General features: G+C 46.5%; 1 protein-coding gene across 1 annotated transcript in view; it reads left to right on the forward strand.

Moving 5' to 3' along the window:
- The window catches only part of KANK4 (KN motif and ankyrin repeat domains 4), a 275,239-nt gene that overhangs the window by 201,016 nt on the left and 52,197 nt on the right, over positions 1–22,026 (forward strand). The window contains exons 6-7 of the mRNA XM_077450577.1: positions 13,933–14,020; positions 19,764–19,983. Of these exons, the coding sequence (XP_077306703.1) occupies positions 13,933–14,020; positions 19,764–19,983 (308 nt within the window). The remainder of the gene's footprint in view (positions 1–13,932; positions 14,021–19,763; positions 19,984–22,026) is intronic.

Consider the following 22,026-nt stretch of genomic DNA (forward strand, 5'->3'; position numbering starts at 1 on the left):
CTTTCCAGATGTAATCTTCTTCATCAACCAAAGCGGGGATGGGCGCCCTTGAAAATAATTTATTTACTTGACTACGTCATCGTCAAATGTTTCCAAAATCATGTTAGACATGCTCAGCATCGTTTATCACTCAGACAGCGTGTGTGTACTGTATGGAGCTTTGTTCTCTTTGAAATACTCTACTGTATATCCAAAGCCTTATAACCACTTAAGCCCCCGAGCCTCTTTATGAGATTTGTTGTTTACAAGTTAAAAACAGTTTTTTGGCTAGAAAATTACTTAGAACCCCCAAACATTATACATTTTTGTTTCCAACACCCTAGAGAATAAAATGGCGGTCGTTACAATACTTTCTGCCGCACCGTATTTGCGCAGCGGTCTTACAAGCGCACTTGTTTTGGAAAAAAAATACACTTTTTTTTTAATTAAAAAATAAGACAACCGTAAAGTTAGCCCATTTTTTTTATATAGTCAAAGATAATGTTACGCCGAGTAAATTGATACCCAACACGTCACCCTTGAAAATTGCGACCGCTCGTGGAATGGCAACAAACCTTTACCCTTAAAAATCTCCATAGGTGACGTATAAAAAAAATTCTACAGGTTGCATGTGTTGAGTTACAGAGGGGGTCTAGGGCTAGAATTATTGCTCTCGCTCTAACGATCGCGGCGATACCTCACATGTGTAGTTTGAACACCGTTTTCATATGCAGGCGCTACTCACGTATGCGTTCGCTTCTGCACGCGAGCTCGGCAGGATGGGGCGCATTTTAACCACTTGCTTACTGGGCACTTAAACCCCCCTCAGTCCCAGACCAATTTTCAGCTTTCAGCGCTGATGCACTTTGAATGACAATTGCGCGGTCATACAACACTGTACCCAAATGAAATTTTTATCATTTTTTTCCCACAAATAGAGCTTTCTTTTGGTGGTATTTAGTTACAGCTCGGAGTTTTATTTTTTGCTAAACAAACAAAAAAAGATGCAAAAAAAAAAAAAAAAAAATCATGTTTTAATAGTTTGTTATACAATTTTGCAAACGGGTCATTTTTCTCCTTCATTGAAGTGCGCTGATTAGGCGGCACTGATAGGCTGCATTGGTGGGCACTGATGGGCTGCATTGGTGGGCACTGATGGGCTGCATTGGTGGGCACTGATGGGCTGCATTGGTGGGCACTGATAGGCTGCACTGGTGGGCACTGATAGGCATAGTTAAGGCGGCACTAATAGGCACAGATAAGGCGGCACCGATGGGCACAGATAAGGCGGCACTGATGGGCAAAGATGGGCACAGATAAGATGGCACGGATGGGTGGCACGGATAAGTGGCACGGATGGGTGGCACGGATGGGCACTGATAGGTACCACAGATAGATGGGACTGATGGGCACTGATAGGTGGCACTGATAGGTGGCTCTGATAGGTGGCACTGCTGGGCACTGATGGGCGGCACTGATGGGCACTGATGGGCGGCACTGGGGTGCAGCACCTTTGAGGCAGATTTTGGGTGGCACTGTGGGTGGCACTGCTGGGTGGCACTGTGGGCACTGCTGGGTGGCACTGTGGGCACTGCTGGGTGGCACTGTGGGCACTATGGGCACTGCTGGGTGGCACTGACAGGGGGGCACTTACTTTATTTCAGGATGGCACTGCGGGTGGCAGATGGCACTGGCAGGGGGCAGGTGTCCGTTTAAATTGCTGGCCGTGATCGGGACTGATGTCCCGAACACGGCCGCCGGCGATCGGCTTTTTTTTTTTCTCCTCGCGCTGTCAGCGCGAGGAGGAATACTAGCCGATTACCGGCTCCGTTTTATCACATGATCAGCTGTCATTGGCTGACAGCTGATCACGTGATAAGGGGTCGGGATCGACCCCTTACACGGATCGGTGATCAGGCGAGTCTCACGGACTCGCCGATCACAGAGCGCGCCGCGCGCGCCCCTCAGGGGGCGCGCAGGCCGCTCGTAACCGGGACTACGTCAATAGACGTAGTCCCGAAAATGTGGGTCCGCGCTATTGCCGTCATTTTGCAATAGCGCGGTACCCAAGTGGTTAAACATTTTTATTTTCTTATTTATTTTACCTTTTATTTTTTACCCTGTTCTTTAAAAAAAAAAAAAAGTGTCACTTTTATTCCTATTACATGAAATGTAAACATCCCTTGTAATAGAAAAAAAGCATGACAGGTCCTCTTAAATATGAGATCTGGGGGGTCAAAAAGACGTCACATCTCATATTTACACTAGAATGCAAAAAATGTAACTTAAAAAAAAAATGGCCCTTTAAGACGTATGGGCGGAAGTGATGTTTTGACGTTGCTTCCGCCCTGCAATGATATGGAGACGGGTGGGGGCCATCTTCCCCCTCACTCCTCTCCATATCACGGAGGAGAAATGATTCGATCGCCCGCTGACGACGGCTCCGGTAAGTGGCTGAGGGCACCCGAATCCACCTCAGAGACCACTTTTTTATCTTGTAGAGGACCGCCCACTGAAGACGAGGATAGCGGGGTTATGGTAGCTGCTGCCATAACAACGATATCCCCCTTCAAAGTACCGACGTATAACGACGGTGGGAAGTGGTTGTAACCCCAATACATATACCCAGAGAAGTGACCGGCCTCGGGGGACACTGAGAGATTAAACCAATTCTCCTACATAAGTTGTACTTGTTTATTTGCAGTCTTCTCTACATCTGTTCAAAATGCAGAATTTATAACGCTTGTCTAAGTTGTCAGAAACAAAAAGGGGGCGGACAGCTGAAGTTACACTATGCAGAGCTCAGTGAGGAGAATGCTGACAGCTGATTGGAGGGAAGGGACACAAGAGGGGGTCCACACAGGAACAGAGCTGAGGCTGTCAGTCAGCTGGAGGTCCCTCCCCCGTCACCATTGTTCTCTTGGTGTCAGGAAAACTTGTCAGAAGTGACTCATGCAGACAGCAGAGGAATGAAGCAGCAGAGAGAAATGACACTTAGCGCTCTTAATTAAAGTGGAAGTAAACTCCCCTATCGTTTTCAGCCAAGGAAGCTGCCAACTTTGCCTCTGTTTAATCTTCAACTGCTATGGTGCTGCACATGTGATTCGTTATGACACCAGCCATTGGATGGTTTGATAGTTTGGCTGAGAGCACAGCCAATGTGCAGTTAGCATTCCCGGCGTGCCTTTTTTTTTTTTAACTGTTTAAATCGATGGGTTTACTTCCACTTTAAGTACACTCTATAGAGCAGTGATGGTGAACCTAATATTGAACAATATTGTTTTATATGTGTGTGAACACTACTCTAGGTCAGGCTCCCATCTCCACTAACACACAGACCAGGTGCATCCAGGATTCCAATGAACAAAAAAACTTTCTGGTTGGCCGCACATCCACTAAAATCAACTTTATTTCAGCAAGTCCATAAAACCATAAAAAAAAAAAGCACAAATCGAAGGGAACAGCATCACCGGCTGACGCGTTTCACGTGACTAAGCGCTAAGGAAGTACATTTCTATACAATATTTTTATTAGACGTGCACTGGCAAAAAATGTGCTTGTTTTAGTTTGAATTGTTTTTTTGCTTTTTTTTGGAAATTCGAAAATTCGGAAATCCGGAAAATTCGAATGTAGAATTTTTGGATTTCCGAATTTTCCAATTTCTGAATTTCCAATTTCCAAATTTTTCGAATTCCGAATTTTGGGAAATCGGAAATTCGAAGATCTGAATTATAAAATTATAGGTTTTGGAATTTCCTTTCAAATTTGGCTGTTTGTGAACGTAGCCAATACGAATTTATCTGAAGTTACGAAATAACGAATGCCCCATCTAAGCAAATGGAATGGAACAAATAAATAATAAATAATAATAAAAAGGTTTTATTATTATTATTGTTATTTATTATAATTAGATCGTTGTGTTCCATTCTTTTAGATGTGGCATTTGTTATTTCAGATAATTCGTAACTTCGGATAAATTCGTACTCTTTACATTCACTAACAGCCAAATTTGAAAGGAAATTCCAATAACTATAATTTAATAGTTATTATAATGTAATAATATATTATTATTAGTTATTTCAGATTTTTGGCATTTTCTAATTTTCATTCTTTTGAATTTTTGAGATTTCATTTTTTTTTCTTTCTTTTTTTTGGGGATTTTCAAATTTCCAAATTTTTAAAAATTGTCTAATTTTCGATTTTCCAAATTTCGGAAATTCGGAAAATTCTAAATGAGGAAGTTCGGAATAAAGAATTTGTCAAAATTTGTTAAAAAAACAAATTCGGAACGAAACTAATTGCTCATGTCTAATTTTTATGTGTACATATATGTGCCATTTGTTGTCTGCATATTTGAGCTGTAAATGTTGGATAGCAGGTCAGTTTTTCAGCCTAAGCTGCATTTTTTTTTAAACACTAAGGCCGCGTACACACGGGCGGACTGTTCGCCCAACCTTGTCCGCTGAACAGTGTTTGGGCGGACAGTCCGCTCGTGTGTGGGCTTTCAGCGGACAGTTTCAGCGGACAGTTGGACGGACAAAGTCTTTCGGAAATTCCGAAAAACTGTCCGCTGAAACTGTGTTTGAGCGAACAGTCCGCCCGTGTGTGGGCTTGTCCGCTGTACTTTCGAAATGAGCGGACTGTTCCCGCTCGGAAAGTCCGCCCATTTCGAGCGCGTGTACAGGTAGGCGGGGCCCGCGAAGGAGACGTCGCGGGCTCCGCCGCCTGGAATGGGCTTAAAGGGGAACCCCAACGCCGAAAAAAATCGGCGTGGGGGTTCCCCCCAAGTCCACACCAGACCCTTGTCCGAGCACGCTACCCGGCCGGCCAGGAAAGGGGGGCGAGCGAGCGCGCCCCCCCTCCCGAGCCGTACCAGGCCGCGTGCCCTCAACATGGGGGGTGCCTTGGGGAAGGGGGGGCCGCGCGGCCCCCCCACCCCAAAGCACCTTGTCCCCATGTTGATGAGGACAAGGGCCTCTTCCCGACAACCCTGGCCGTTGGTTGTCGGGGTCTGCGGGCGGGGGGCTTATCGGAATCCGGGAGCCCCCTTTAAGAAGGGGGCCCCCGGATACCGGCCCCCCACCCTATGTGAATGAGTATGGGGTACAATGTACCCCTACCCATTCACCTGTGAACTAAAGTACAATAAAAAACACAACACAGAGAAAAAATATTTTATTGCACAGCTCCGGGGGTCTTCGGGGGTCTTCTCGCCGGACTCCTCCGCTATGTGTGTGTAGCTCTTTTGCTAGCGGAGGAGTCCGGCTTTCTTCCTCCCCGCCGCCGGCCTCTTCTCCCGACTTCGGGGGTCTTGTCCCCCTCTTCGGTTCTTCTGCCGGGCCACCGCGCCTGGTCCGGTGGCCCGGTCTTCTGTCGCCGTCTTCCGTTCTTCTGTCGCCGCCTTCGGTTCTTCTGCCGGGCCACCGCGCCTTCTTGTAGCTCTTTTACAGGCGGTGGCCCGGTCTTCTGTCGCCGCCGCCGCCTTCCGTTCTTGTTCTTCTACTTGTTCTTCTTCTTCTCCTGGAGATGTTGACTCGACGAGCTCTCCGGCCGGAATGCCAGAGCCGCGCTGTGCGGTCACTTATATAGTGACAATGGGGCGGTGTCACATGGTATATGTCACATGGGTTGGTCACATGGTGACCCCGCCCCCTTACGATGTCATAGTCCCCATGTGACCAACCCATGTGACATATACCATGTGACACCGCCCCATTGTCACTATATAAGTGGCAGCGGAGCGTGTCCCTGGCATTCCGGCCGGAGAGCTCGTCGAGTCAACATCTCCAGGAGAAGAAGAAGAACAAGTAGAAGAACAAGAACGGAAGGCGGCGGCGGCGACAGAAGACCGGGCCACCGCCTGTAAAAGAGCTACAAGAAGGCGCGGTGGCCCGGCAGAAGAACCGAAGGCGGCGACAGAAGAACGGAAGACGGCGACAGAAGACCGGGCCACCGGACCAGGCGCGGTGGCCCGGCAGAAGAACCGAAGAGGGGGACAAGACCCCCGAAGTCGGGAGAAGAGGCCGGCGGCGGGGAGGAAGAAAGCCGGACTCCTCCGCTAGCAAAAGAGCTACACACACATAGCGGAGGAGTCCGGCGAGAAGACCCCCGAAGACGGAAGACCCCCGGAGCTGTGCAATAAAATATTTTTTCTCTGTGTTGTGTTTTTTATTGTACTTTAGTTCACAGGTGAATGGGTAGGGGTACATTGTACCCCATACTCATTCACATAGGGTGGGGGGCCGGTATCCGGGGGCCCCCTTCTTAAAGGGGGCTCCCGGATTCCGATAAGCCCCCCGCCCGCAGACCCCGACAACCAACGGCCAGGGTTGTCGGGAAGAGGCCCTTGTCCTCATCAACATGGGGACAAGGTGCTTTGGGGTGGGGGGGCCGCGCGGCCCCCCCTTCCCCAAGGCACCCCCCATGTTGAGGGCACGCGGCCTGGTACGGCTCGGGAGGGGGGGCGCGCTCGCTCGCCCCCCTTTCCTGGCCGGCCGGGTAGCGTGCTCGGACAAGGGTCTGGTGTGGACTTGGGGGGAACCCCCACGCCGATTTTTTTCGGCGTTGGGGTTCCCCTTTAAGCCCATTCCAGGCGGCGGAGTCCGCGACGTCTCCTTCGCGGGCCCCGCCTACCTGTACACGCGCTCGAAATGGGCGGATTTGCCTCCGCCTTACGTGGGCGAGTCCGTTCATTTCAAAAGTTGAGCGAACTGTTTGCCCAACCTTGTTCGTCAAACAGTCCGCTCGTGTGTGGGCAAGTCCGCTCATGCAAATTTTGAGCGGACTGTTTGATGAAACTGTTTGCCGAACAAGGTTGGGCGAACAGTCCGCCCGTGTGTACGCGGCCTAAGGGGAAATTTTAAGAAAAAATAACAAAATAAATAGCCTGAAGTTGGGCTTTAAACATAAGGACATTGCTTGAGCCAGGAATTGCTTCTATAAAAGGCATCAATTTTCTTTAGCATTTTATGAAGCTTTTTAAACAGCTTTGTTGAAGCCGGTGGAGCTCCCTTCTGCTTTACTCCGGGAGTGCTGAATACAAACCTTAATAGGAATGCAGAGCGGGTAGACCGCCTTCCTTCTGTGCTTCTATGAATCTCAAATCTTCAAGAGAGACTCAAGGCAAGCAGATAAATACACAGTTTAAAGAAAACCGGTCACCAGTGGGCATAATCTGCATCTCCATTCTTGACACGGGGCTGACACATCTCTGCTTTTACACGGAGAGAATACAAGTGAATAACAACACACTCTGAGATTCAAACTGCATTATTGTAACAATATAAGGATTCAGATTCTGTCAAAGCCTGGTTTAATTTAAATAATACACATATTACCAAAAGTATTGGGACACCTGCCTTTATACACACACACACACACAACCATTAATGGTATCCCAGTCTTAGTCCATAGGGTTCAATATTGAGTTGGCCCTTTGCAGCTATAACGGCTTCAACTCTTCTGGGAAGGCTGTCCACAAGGTTTAGGAGGGTGTCTATGGGAATTTATGACTATTCTTCCAGAAACACATTTGTGAGGTCAGACACTGGTGTTGGACAAGAAGGCCTGGCTTGCAGTCTCCGCTCTAATTCATCCCAAAGGTGTTCTACCGGGTTGAGGTCAGGACTCTGTATAGGACAGTCAAGTTCCTCCACCCCAAACTCGCTCCTCCATGTCTTTATGGACCTTGCTTTGTGCACTGGTGGGCAGTCATGTTGGAACAGGAAGGGGCCATCCCCAAACTTCTCCCACAAAGTTGGGAGCATGAAATTGTTCAAAATGTATTGTTATGCTGACACCTTAAGACCCCTTTCACACTGGGGCACTTTGCAGGCGCTACAGTGCAAAAAATAGCGCCTGCAAAGCGCCCTGAAAGAGCCGCTCCTCACACTCCAGTGTGAAAGCCCCGAGGGCTTTCACACTGGAGGGGTGCACTGGCAGGACTGTAAAAAAAAGTCCTGCAAGCCGCATCTTTGGAGCGGTGAAGGAGCGGTGTGTATACCACTCCTTCACCGCTCATGCCCATTGAAATGAATGGGACAGCATGGCTATACCGCTGGCAAAGCGCAGCTGCAGCAGCACTTTGTGTGGTTTTAACCCTTGGGTGCTAAGCAGGGGGGTAAAACCGCCCCGCTAGTGGCTGAATACCACAGCTAAAACGACGGTAAAGCTAAAAATGGCACCGTTTTACCACCGGCGCCCGCACTGCCCCAGAGCGAAAGGTGCCTAATGTTGCGTACACACAATGGGAATTCCAGCCAGAAAAAGACAGATGAGAGCTTTTCATCGGAAAATGCGACCGTGTGTATGCTCCATCGGAATTTAGCTGTCCGAATTCCCGCCAGCCAAAAATTGATAGCATGTTCTCAATTTTCCCGATGGAAAAACTTTCTGTCGGTAATTCCGATCGTGTGTATGTAATTCCGACACGCCAAAAATCACGCATTCCCAGATTCAACTACGAGACAGAAGCTACTGGCTATTGAACTTCCTTTTTCTAATCACGTCATACATGTTGTATATCACCGCATTCTAAACTATCGGAATTTGATGTGACCGTGTGTAGGCAAGACAGCTTGAGCCGAATTCCGTCGGAATTACCATCAGAGCTTCTTCCGACGAGAATTCCGATCGTGTGTATGCGGCATAAGAGTTCCCTTCACTGGAACTAAGGGGCCAAGCCCACCCCCTGGAAAACAAACCCCACACCATAATCCCCCCTCCACCAAATGATTTGGAAATCAATTGCATCATTCTATGTACAGTGCCTTGCGAAAGTATTCGGCCCCTTGAACTTTTCAACCTTTTGCCACATTTCAGGCTTCAAACATAAAGATATAATTTTTTTTTTTTTTTGTGAAGAATCACCAACAAGTGGGACACAATTGTGAAGTGGAACAAAATCTATTGGATTTTTTAAACTTTTTTAACTAATAAAAAAATGAAAAGTAGGGCGTGCAAAATTATTATTATTGCCCCCTTGCATTAATACTTTGTAGAGCCACCTTTTGCTGCGATTACAGCTGCAAGTCACTTGGGGTATGTCTCTATCAGTTTTGCACATCGAGAGACTGAAATTCTTGCCCATTCTTCCTTGCAAAACAGCTCGAGCTCAGTGAGGTTGGATGGAGAGCGTTTGTAAACAGCAGTTTTCAGCTCTTTCCACATATTCTCGATTGGATTCAGGTCTGGACTTTGACTTGGCCATTCTAACACCTGGATACATTTATTTATGAAGCATTCCTTTGTAGATTTTGCTGTATGTTTGGGATCATTGTCTTGTTGGAAGATAAATCTCCGTCCCAGTTTCAGGTCTTTTGCAGACTCCAACAGGTTTTCATCCAGAATGGTCCTGTATTTGGCTGCATCCATCTTCCCCTCAATTTTAACCATCTTCCCTGTCCCTGCTGAAGAAAAGCAGGCCCAAACCATGATGCTGCCACCACCATGTTTGACAGTGGGGATGGTGTGTTGAGGGTGATGAGCTGTGTTGCTTTTACGCCAAACATATCGTTTTGCATTGTGGGCAAAAAGTTGGATTTTGGTTTCATCTGACCAGAGCACCTTCTTCCACATGTTTGGTGTGTCTCCCAGGTGGCTTGTGGCAAACTTTAGACGAGACTTTTTATGGATATCTTTGAGAAATGGCTTTCTTCTTGCCACTCTTCCATAAAGGCCAGATTTGTGCAGTGTACGACTGATTGTTGTCCTATGGACAGACTCTCCCACCTCAGCTGTAGTTCTCTGCAGTTCATCCAGAGAGATCATGGGCCTCTTGGCTGCATCTCTGATCAGTCTTCTTGTCTGAGCTGAAAGTTTAGAAGGACGGTCAGGTCTTGGTAGATTTGCAGTGGTCTGATACTCCTTCCATTTCCAAATGATTGCTTACACATTGCTCCTTGGGATGTTTAAAGCTTGGGAAATCTTTTTGTATCCAAATCCGGCTTTAAACTTCTCCACAACAGTATTACGGACCTGCCTGGTGTGTTCCTTGGTCTTCATGATGCTCTCTGCGCTTTCAACAGAACCCTGAGCCTATCACAGAGCAGGTGCATTTATACAGAGACTTGATTACACACAGGTGGATTCTATTTATCACCATCAGTCATTTAGGACAACATTGGATCATTCAGAGATCCTCGCTGAACTTCTGGAGGGAGTTTGCTGCACTGAAAGTAAAGGGGCCGAATAATTTTGCACGCACCACTTTTCAGTTTTTTATTTGCTAAAAAAGTTTAAAATATCCAATAGATTTCGTTCCACTTCACAATTGTGTCCCACTTGTTGGTAATTCTTCACAAAAAAATTAACATTTTATATCTTTATGTTTGAAGCCTGAAATGTGGCAAAAGGTTGAAAAGTTCAAGGGGGCCGAATACTTTCGCAAGGCACTGTATACAAGGAATGCATTGCATTATGGTCAATAAATTAAGATGTATGCATCATTTTAATTGCATCTGTTGTTTTGCAATATTTTCACATCAATGTGTTTATTTACCATAAAAAATGTCTCATGGAGATGTGTAATCTTTATTTTCAGCGCCTTTCATAAAAAAAAACTTTATTTCTGATGAATTGGTACTTTTTTAATGAATGATTTTGTTTTTACCAGAAATGCCTCAATCACAAGAATTCCTGAATGCCACCCACAGCAAATAGCAGCATTTTAAGAAGTACAAAAACCTGCACAATAATCTTTAAGCATTTTAATTTTAGGTACGCAGGATTTAATAGCATCATGCGGCAAATGGTAATTGCAGCTGACCCATGCAATAAAACCTATAGTGGAAGGGAAAAGTCATTTTTGATGACAAATGGCACTCAATAATGAAAACGCCATACGCCTTACTCTATTATGATCCAATTGTGTGTTACTGGAAATATGGACAGTCTTCTCAGATTGCTTACTGTAGAACTACCGAATGGGAATAATCTATGCACCAAATTCCCAGTCCAGCTCGACTTTTGTCTTTTTTTTTTTTTTCCTTGAAATGAGGAAGACGGCCAGCTATGGTCCACTAAATTGTGTTTTGGAATCTGTCGGTAATACAATTCAAATACCAATGGTATTTTACCGAAGGGAATTTTCCTTTAATGCAGCTTGGATGCAGAGCTAAGAAAAAAGAACTGGACATAGATCATATCTATATGACAGAATTTATTGAACATTGAAAATAAAACATATACCGTATTTATCGGCGTATAACACGCACCCCAAGTTTAGGAGGGAATTTAAAAGAAAACAACTTTTAGGAGGGAGGTTTAAGGGAAAAAACTTACATTTAAATGCCCATCAATGCAGCCTTATCAGTCATTTGCAGCCTTGTCTGTGGCTTTGCCATTTAAAAATGGTGCTGCCGAGATACAGAGCGGATGTCCTGTGTATCTCGGCCGACCTCGGTGGCTTTCGGTTTTTTTCGGCCGTTCTCGGCTATTTTCAGCCACACTCAGTCGTTCTCGGCGGCTTTCGGCTTTCCAAAATCCGCCGAGAACAGCCGAGAACGGCCAAAAATAGGCGAGAACGGCCGAAAATACCCCGAAGCCGCAGAGAGCGGCAGAAAGGGTTAAAAATAGTGGGGGATCGTCATATAACACGCACCCCCAATTTCCCCCTGATTTTAGGGGGGAAAAGGTGTTATACGCCGATAAATACGGTATGTATATAAAATATATAATTGTGTGTGTGTGTATGTATGTATGTATGTGTATGTATGTGTATATATATATATATATATATATATATATATATATATATATATATATATATATATATATATATATATTAGTATCTCACATTTTTGTAAATATTTTATTATCTCTTTTCATGTGACAACGCTGAAGAAATGACACTTGTCTACAATGTAAAGTAGTGAGTGTACAGCTTGTATAACAGTGTAAATTTTCTGTCCTCTCAAAATAACTCAACACACAGCCATTAATGTCTAAACCGCTGGCAACAAAAGTGAGTACACCCCTAAGTGAAAATGTCCAAATTGGGCCCAAAGTGTCAATATTTTGTGTGGCCACCATTATTTTCCAGCACTGCCTCTTGGACATGGAGGTCACCAGAGCTTCACAGGTGGCCACTGGAGTCCTCTTCCACTCCTCCATGACAACATCACAGAGCTGGTGGATGTTAGAGACCTTGTGCTCCTCCACGTTCTGTTTGAGGATGCCCCACAGATGCTCAATAGGGTTTAGGTCTGGAGACATGCTTGGCCAGTCCATCACCTTTACTTTCAGCTTCTTTAGCAAGGCAGTGGTGGTCTTGGAGGTGTGATTAGGGTCATTATCATTGGAATACTGCCCTGCGGCCCATTCTTCGAAGGGTGGGGATCATGCTCTGCTTCAGTATGTCACAGTACATGTTGGCATTCATGGTTCCCTCAATGATCTGTAGCTCCCCAGTGTCGGCAGCACTCATGCAGCCCCAGACCATGACACTCCCACCACCATGCTTGACTGTAGACAAGACACACTTGTCTTTGTCCTCCTCACCTGGTTGCGGCCACACAAGCTTGAAACCATCTGAACCAAATAAGTTTATCTTGGTCTCATCAGACCACAGGACATGGCTCCAGTAATCCATGTCCTTAGTTGCTTGTCTTCAGCAAACTGTTTGCCGGTGTCCTATCATATAAGGTCCCCCATCGGATAGTGCATGCGCAGTACACAGCAACACAGATTCCGAAAATTGCCGAGGATGAACGGCGCCTGCACCGTGAGTCCAGGTTCTATCCCCACCATCCAAGTGGACATAGAGTAGGATTATAAAAAAGCCGAGCGCAGCGAGGCCGAGCCCGAAGCGTGGCGAGCGAAGCGTGGCGAGCGAAGCGTGGCGAGCGAAGCGTGGCGAGCGAAGCGTAGCGAGCGAAGCGTGGCGAGCGAAGCTTGCCCGCGAGGGACCCTCTAATTTTCACAACCCTATGTCCGCTTGGATGGTGGGGCTACCACCTCCACTCACGGCGCAGGCGCCGTTCAGCTTCAGAGATTTTCCGAAGCTTCTTCTGCCCCGTACTGCGCATGCGCAGTACGGGGCGGACACTATATGATGGCAGGACACTATCTGCCAGAACACCGGCACCGGGAAGGGAAAACGGCTAATTGGGCTCAATTTAGACATTTTCACTTAGGGGTGTACTCACTTTTGTTTTCAGGCGTTTAGCCCCAGTTCCTGCACCATCAGACCTCTGATCGGCCCCAGTTCCTGCACCATCAGACCTCTGATCGGCCCCAGTTCCTGCACCATCAGACCTCTGATCGGCCCCAGTTCCTGCACCATCAGACCTCTGATCGGCCCCAGTTCCTGCACCATCAGACCTCTGATCGGCCCCAGTTCCTGCACCATCAGACCTCTGATCGGCCCCAGTTCCTGCACCATCAGACCTCTGATCGGCCCCAGTTCCTGCACCATCAGACCTCTGATCGGCCCCAGTTCCTGCACCATCAGACCTCTGATCGGCCCCAGTTCATGCACCATCAGACCTCTGATCAGCCCCAGTTCCTGCACCATCAGACCTCTGATCAGCCCCAATTCCTGCACCTTCAGATTAGCCATAATTGACGCACCATAAAACCTCTGATCAGCACCATCAATAATGCAGAGGTCTTGAATGCATACCTGCTGCAGCTGGCATTTTCACTTAGAGGAGGAAGAGGGTAGTCAGATGGGCTACTTCATGTTGTCCAAGAACGTCCCCAGCCAACTGTAGGCCTTTGCTGGTAAGAGGGCCGTCACTTCAACATCAGTGTCATCAGGAAAGACGATGGCCTGCGACCAGGCTTTATGGTTGGAAGCAAAATAAGCTGTCAATTACAGCCTATGACCTGGTGCTTCTTAGGGTCGGCATGGGCACACGTGTTGTAGTTTGCCGAGTCCTGTTATTAGATATGTTTCATGGGCATTTTCAAGCCAAATACTGAAGTCACTTTGTATGTTTCTTCCCTTCTCAGGTTTTCGGTGGGTGATGCATTCCGCAATGAATGTCAGATCCTGAACAGTCATCTTTCAGAACTGAGGACCACCACAGATAACAAACTGGTACGCATGCCCTTCAATGTAGTCTCTTAGCGTTGGTTTCTCTCGCCCCCGGCTAGAGATCACAGCACTGTGTAACGATTGGATTTTTAATTAAAAAGCGCTGTGTTCGCTGCTTGTGTTGCAGGCTAAAGACAAAGGCTTGTTAATAGAATTTGTAGTATAATTAATCTCATAAGGCCGCAAACTTCCTGCTCTTGCAGAATAACAGAAATACCGAAGGGCTAATATAACAGGGCTGTGTAGAAAACACCGTTCACAGCTCACCTCTGATTGCTGTGGCTGCAGGGCAGTGCAATTGGGTTGCTTTGGTTAATTGTATTTTCCACATGATCATTAGTGTTGTAAACTAGATTGAGAAAGTAAAAAATAAAAAATGTTTTTTATGTTATTTTGATGCTGGCTTTTCCGAGTGCACGCCGGAAAACTGGCTTCTGTTAAAGCTGAACTCCAGTGACATATACATGCCTTGAAAAAGTATTCATACCCCTTGACATTTTCCACATTTTGTCATGTTACAACCAAAAAGCTTAAATGGATTTTTTGGGAATTTTATATGATAGACCAACACAAAGTGCCACATAATTGTGAAGTGGAAGGAAAATGATAAATGGTTTTCAACATTTTTTTTACAAATAAATATGTGAAAAGTGTGGGGTACATTTGTATTCAGCCCCCTTTACTCTGATACCCCTAAATAAAATCTAGTGGAACCAATTGCCTTCAGAAGTCACCTAATTAGTAAATAGAGTCCACCTGTGTGTAATTTAATCTCAGTATAAATACAGCTGTTCTGCAAAGCCCCTAGAGGTTTGTTAGAGAACCTTAGCGAACAAACATCATTGCGAAGGCCAAGGAACACAGCAGACAGGTCAGGGATAAAGTTGTGGAGAAGTTTTAAAGCAGGGTTAGGTTATAAAAACAATAACCCAAGCTTTGAACATCTCACAGAGCTCTGTTCAATCCGTCATCTGAAAATGGAAAGAGTATGGCACAACTGCAAACCTACCAAGACATGGCCGTCCACCTAAACTGACCGGCCGGGCATGGAGAGCATTCATCAGAGAAGAGCCAAGAGGTCCATGGTAACTCTGGAGGAGCTGCAGAGATCCACAGCTCAGGTGGGAGAATCTGTCCACAGGACAACTATTAGTTGTGCTCTCCACAAATCTGACCTTTATGGAAGAGTGGCAAGAAGAAAGACATTGGTGAAAAAAAGCCATAAGAAGTCCCATTTGCAGTTTGTGAGAAGCCATGTGGGGGACACAGCAAACATGTGGAAGAAGGTGATCTGCTCAGATGAGACCAAAATATAACTTTTTGGCCTAAAAGCAAAATGCTATGTGTGGCAGAAAACTAACACTGCACATCAACCTGAACACACCATCCCCACCGTGAAACACGATGGTGGCAGCATCATGTTATGGGGGATGCTTTTCTTCAGCAGGGACAGGGAAGCTGGTCAGAGTTGATGGGAAGATGGATGGAGCCAAATACAGGGCAATCTTAGAAGAAAACCTGTTAAAGTCTGCAAAAGACTTGAGACTGGGGTGGAGGTTCACCTTCCAGCAGGACAACGACCCAAAACATCCAGCCAGAGCTACAATGGAATGGTTTAGATCAAAGCATATTCATGTGTTAGAATGGCCCAGGCACAGTCCAGACCTAAATCCAATGGAGAATCTGTGGCAAGACTTGAAAATTGCTGTTCAGACGCTCTCCATCCAATCTGACAGAGCTTGAGATATTATACAAAGAAGAAGAATGGGCAGAAATGTCCCTCTCTAGATGTGCAAAGCTGGTAGAGACATCCCCAAAAAGACTTGCAGTTGTAATTGCAGCGAAAGGGGGTTCTACAAAGTATTGACTCCGGGGGGCGCCATACAAATGTACCCCCCACACTTTTCACATATTTATTTGCAAAAATATGTTGAAAACCATTTATCATTTTCCTTCCACCTCACAATTATGTGCCACTTTGTGTTGATCCATCACATAAAATCCCAATAAAATACATTTACGTTTTTGGTGGAAGATTTCAAGGGGTATAAATACTTTTTCAAGGCACTGTACGATTTGCGTCTCTTTAATAAGACCATGAAAGAGACCATATTGTCTAAGCACAAGCGAGAACGTTTAGTTACGGTTGGTGTCAGAGCTGGTAATGGTGCTTTTCACCTGGATGTGTGATCAGATCGACAACATTTTAATCCTCCCGTCAACCTTACGTCTGTAAATGAAAAGCCTCTCCTGATCTCTTTCACTTATTTGCCCTTTTCAGAAGAAATTATGTAAGCGGTTCCGCAGTTCATGTGATTAGCAGGGAGAGTTCCTATTAATAGCACTTTCATGCTGGTAATACTCATTATATTTATAATGGAGATAGAGATGCAGCCATCTGAAGAGTAATCTTGTAAGTCACACAGAGAATCTCTGTACCCCTCGAGTCCTAACAATTTCCGCTGTTCCAACACATAGCCTCAAGCAAACACTATAAGTTTAAAATGGTAACCTCCAGCTAAATTACCCCCCCCCCCCCCATATTATTACCTAATGCCATGCATCTTGCCACCACAAGCACAACTGTGGGTATTGTTGTGTTCCCTCTCTGTTTAAATTTTTTTTTCAATTTGCTATTACATTTTTTTTATACTTACCTTTTTCAGATGTCTTTCAGTGGCCACCGATAGGGTCTTTTTAGCTGTCGTGGCAGTCCTCCCACTGATCATCAGTGTAAGGGGACACTTTTCACATATAAAAGTGGCTCTTCTCCCATTGACCATTAATACTAATGCCGCGTACACACGATCAAACAATCGGGTGGAAAAGTCCGGCAAACTCAAGTCCGCCGGACAATCCCCCCGTGTGTAGCCTCCGGCGGACTTTTTTTACCCGAAAGTACGGCGGACTTAGAAAGTATTTTTGGACTCCAATCTTCCTGCCGGACTTGCATTTCGGCGGACAATCCGGCCGTTGCTATGCCAGTCCGCCCTACTTTTGAAATGAGCAGACTTTTCCCGCGCGGAGAAAAGTCCTCTCATTTTGAGCACGTCTCCAGGTAGGCGGGGCCCGCGTAGGAGACTTCGCTGGCCCCGCCACCTGATACGGACTTAAAGGGCCTGGTACGGCTCAGGAGGGGGGGGGGGGGGTGCTCGCTCGTCCCCCCCCTTCCCTGGCCGGCCAGGTAGCGTGCTCGGACAAGGGTCTGATGTGGACCTGGGGGGGACCCCCACGCCAATTTTTTCCGGCGTTGGGGTTCCCCTTTAAGTCCATACCAGGTGGCGGGGCCAGCGACGTCTCCTTTGTGGGCCCCGCCTACCTGGAGACGCGCTCAAAATAAGCTGACTTTTCTCCGCGCGGGAAAAGTCCGCTCATTTCAAAAGTACGGCGGACTGGTATACCAAAGGCCGGATTTTCCGCCGAAATGCAAGTCCGGCGGGAAGATTGGAGTGCAAAAATACTTTCTAAGTCCGCCATACTTTCGGGTAAAAAAAAGTCCGCCGGAGGCTACACACGGGGGGATTGTCCGGCGGACTTGAGTTTGCCGGACTTTTCCACCCGATTGTTTTGATCGTGTGTACGCGGCATTAGAGAGACTTCCTCCCATTGACCAGGAATGTAAGGAAGTCCTCCTTCCCCAACCGCTAATATAAAGAGGTCCTTCTCCTCCTGACTGCTAATTTAAGGGGGCTCTTCTCCCCCTGAACAGTAATTAGGGGTCCTTTTCCTTTTTGACCAGTAATGTAAGGAGTTTCCTTCTCCCCCCTTGACTACTAACATAAAGGGGGGCCTTCTTTCACTGACCATTATTATATGGAGGTCCTTCCCCCCTGCCCAATATATAAGGGGGTTATTTTCCCGCTGACCACTAATATAAGTGGGTCCTTTTCCCCCCGATCACCAATACTGTATAAGGGGGTTCTTTTCCCATGAACCAAAAAACCTTATTCCACTGACCACTAATATATGGGCGTTCTTTCCCTCTGACCACTAATATAAGAGGTCCTGCTATAACGGAGTTCTTTTCCATCTGACCACCAGTATAGGGTTCTCAACCCCCCCCCCCCTCCACTGTCTTTCTCCCACTGACCACTACTATAAGGAGGTCTTTCTCCCACTTCCCCATGACTAAACGCTGTGAGACGGAGTGAAATGCATTGGAGGCGTGGCCTGGCAGGAGCCTAGACTAAGGCTGTCTCTCTTATCACCATACAACCCCTGTGGCTGTGCAGTACCAGGGATCCTCTCCTCCTTTTCTTCAGTCACTAATAGAGGGTCTTTCTCCCACTGACCACTAAAATAAGGGGGTCCTTTTCCCTCTGACCACTAATATAAGGAGGTCCTTTTCCCACTGACACTAATATAAGTAGGTCCTTTTCCCTCTGACCACTAATATAAAGGGGTCCGTTTCCCACTGACCACTAATATAAGGAGGCCCTTTTCCCTCTGACCACTAATATAAAGGGGCCCTTTTCCCTCTGACCACTAATATAAGGGGGTCCGTTTCCCACTGACCACTAATATAAGGAGGCCCTTTTCCATCTGACCACTAATATAAAGGGGTCCTTTTCCCTCTGACCACTAATATAAGGAGGTCCTTTTCCCTCTGACCACTAATCTAAGGAGGTCCTTTTCCCTCTGACCACTAATATAAGGACGTCCTTTTCCCACTGACATTAATATAAGTAGGTCTTTTTCCCTCTGACCACTAATATAAAGGGGTCCGTTTCCCACTGACCACTAATATAAGGAGGTCCTTCTCCCGCTTACCACCAATGTACAATGGCACTTTCCCCTTGCCACCAACATAAGAGGTCCTTTTCCCTCTGACCACTAATATAAGGGGGTCTGTTCCTCATTGACCACTAATATAAGGAGGCCCTTTTTTCCTCTGACCACTAATATAAGGGGGTCTTTTCCCCATTGACCACTAATATAAGGAGGTCCTTTTCCCTCTGACCACTAATATAAAGAGGTCCTTCTCCCACTTACCACCAGTGTACAATGGCACTTTCCGCTTGCCACCAACATAAGAGGACGTTTCTCCACTAGACACCAATGTAAGGGGGTACTACCATTTTCCCTGGGTGTGCTTTGTTTTTTATCATTATTATTATTTTTATTATTTGTAACACCTTATCAGGTTCTGTAAAACATAATAAAATAATATTTCAAGGGTTCTCCTGTGTTTAAAAAGGTTGAGAAGTACTGGGATAGTTGATGTTGGATGTCCTCCAGCCAGGAAATGAGGCGGGGCTCTATCAGGCTTGCTGCAGCTTCTAATGCACATTGTGAGAAGCTCGCAGTGTTCAGTGAAACCAGATAAAGCGATTCCGGTCCAGGAGAGGAGCCGGGAACAACTGTGCAAGACTGAAGGGAAGGATGGAGTCCAGCCTTAACTTGACTGCTCAAGAGGCAAAGAATTAGCAGTGATACTCTCCGAGCATTTATTTACATAGTGCTTAGTGTATAATTCAAGATTAATAGCCTTTTAGAGCCAAGGCCCTCATATGCTCCTCATCTCTGCAGCGACCTCATCTCACACCTCCTCTTCCCTCTGTAGAGAGTTTCAGTATAAACATCTGAATGAGCCCCAGAGAGATTTGCTCCACAGATGCTATAAATATTTGATGGATGGTGAATCTCTTTAGAACGCTGTGCTGTGGTTATCTTAGCATTGTTTTGGTTATAGACATCACGGTTTGGCCGGAGTCGGTAACTAATAATAACCTTTGCAATGTTGTAGAGGCAAACGCTGTACACAGTCTGCCAAGAATGGTTCCAGGTCTCCAGCCAGAAGTCGTCATCCCCGGATCTGGTGTCGGTTTATCTAGACGCGTTTAGATCGATCAGCCCCCAGCTGCTGCAGATGGTGGTCAACATCGCCGACGAGAACGGCAACACCTCTATGCATTACAGCGTATCGCATTCCAACTTCGCCATCGTCCGGCTCCTACTGGACACAGGTGAGACTCATGTTCCTCCGTGTAATTAAAGTGGACCCGTAATTTTCAGTGGCATAACTAAAAAGTTATGCCAGTTATTTTATGTTATTTATTTTACTATTATACTGATGGAAAGTGAACAAAACTCTTAAAACCAAGTGCCCTTACCTTCTTCACAATGAGGTAACCACAAGCCTAATGCCCGACACACTGGGGGAGATTTACTAAAACTGGTGCACACAGAATTTGGTGCATCGTAACCAATCCAAGAGTAATTACTCTGTTCTCTACGAGCTGCGGCTCCCATATAGTAGACCAGAGGTCTCCAAACTTTCTAAACAAAGGGCCAGTTTACAGTCGTTCAGACTTTAGAGGGGCCAGACTGTGGTGAGCTGAAGTAGAACATTTCCTGATGTCAGTGGGCGTAAACAGTGCCAAGTCTTTAGTGGCAGAAATAGTGCCACATCATTCTTGTCAGTGGGAGGAATAGTGTTCCATCATTGGTGTTTGTGGGAGGAATAGTGCCCCATCATTGGTGTCAGTGGGAGGATAGTGCCCCATCATTGGTGTCAGTGGAAGGAATCGTGCCCCATCATTGGTGTCAGTGGAAGGAATAGTGCCCCATCACTGGTGCCAGTGGAAGGAATAGTGTCCCATCATTGGTGTTTGTGGGAGGAATAATGCCCCATCAGTGGTATCAGTGGGTGGAATAGTCCTTGTTGGTGTCAGCAGCAAGAATTATGTCCCCATTAATGGCATTGGTAGGAGGTATAGTGCCCCAAGGGCCGTAAAAAAGCAAGCAAAGGGCTACATCTGCCCCCCCCCCGGGCCACAGTTTTGAGACCACTGTAGTAGACTCTGGCAGTTGCCAGGTCAGTGCAAGCTGCTAGAGTAGAGCTCATTGCTTTCCTCCATGAATTGATTTGCCAGCCACAGAGTCAGAGGATCACTTCTGGCACACGTGACAGAAGTGAAAGGATAAGGGTACATTTTGGGAAGTGAAAGGGAGCTTTGCAGGAGTGGTTATTCAGGTAAGTAAAACTAAACGCCAACGCTGCAAGTTTTATTCTGCAGTTCTGGAGATTTTTTTGTGCAATGCTGAATGTTATTGCTGGCCCTGACACTTGCTGGGGGTTATTGCTGGCCCTGACACTTGCTGGGGGTTGTTGCTGGCCCTGACACTTGCTGGGGGTTGTTGCTGGCCCTGACACTTGCTGGGGGTTATTGCTGGCCCTGACACTTGTTGGGAGTTGTTGTTGGCCCTGACACTTGCTGGGGTGATCATTAGTGGCTATAAAACTTTCTGTATTTACCATTGTCAGGAACCATAAACAGACAGAGACAGCAACTGCAGTTAAAACCACACCTTCAATAAAGTGTCAAAAATAAAACGGTTCAGGAACGTAGTCAAAAAACAGAAGCCAGAATTTGGATGCCAGATCACTTTGTAAGCGCTGCCCATTAATTTCAATGGGCAGAGCAATTTGGGGGCGCTTTTTACAGCGCTCCCAAACTGCCCCAAAGATGCTGCTTGCAGGACTTTTCCTAATGTTCTGCAAGCGCACCGCCTCAGTGTGAGAAGACACCCTGCAATGAATAGGAGGCGCTTTTCAGGCGCTATTTAGAGGATATTTCTTGTGCTAAAACGCCTGAAAACCGCCTCAGGGTGAAAGGGGTCTTACACATGCTGAGCGTAATCTTTGGTGGCCCTTACACCTGCTGGGAGTTATGATTGCTGGTCCCCAATACTTGTTGTGGATCGTGATCCTGATACTTGCTGGAGATTGTCATTACTGACCATGACACTTCCAGGGGGTTATTATTGGCCCTGACACATGCTATGTGTTATTACTGCTGGTCCTCACATATGCGGGGTGTATTTCTGGGGGATAGCTTTGCATACCCTTATACATAATGAAGGTTACGGTGGGCCGTGTCTCTTGCTGGTGGTTATTACTGCCAGGGACACTCTCTTGCTGAGGGTTATTATTGCTGCCACTGACACTAACAATTGGGCATATTTTACTCCCATAATCTCATCAGTGCCCCCCCCAGGCTCTATTT

Source organism: Lithobates pipiens, unplaced genomic scaffold (assembly GCF_037356315.1).
Source record: "Lithobates pipiens isolate NorthernLeopardFrog02 unplaced genomic scaffold, aLitPip1_a1.2 Scaffold_23, whole genome shotgun sequence".
Lineage (NCBI taxonomy): Eukaryota > Metazoa > Chordata > Amphibia > Anura > Ranidae > Lithobates > Lithobates pipiens.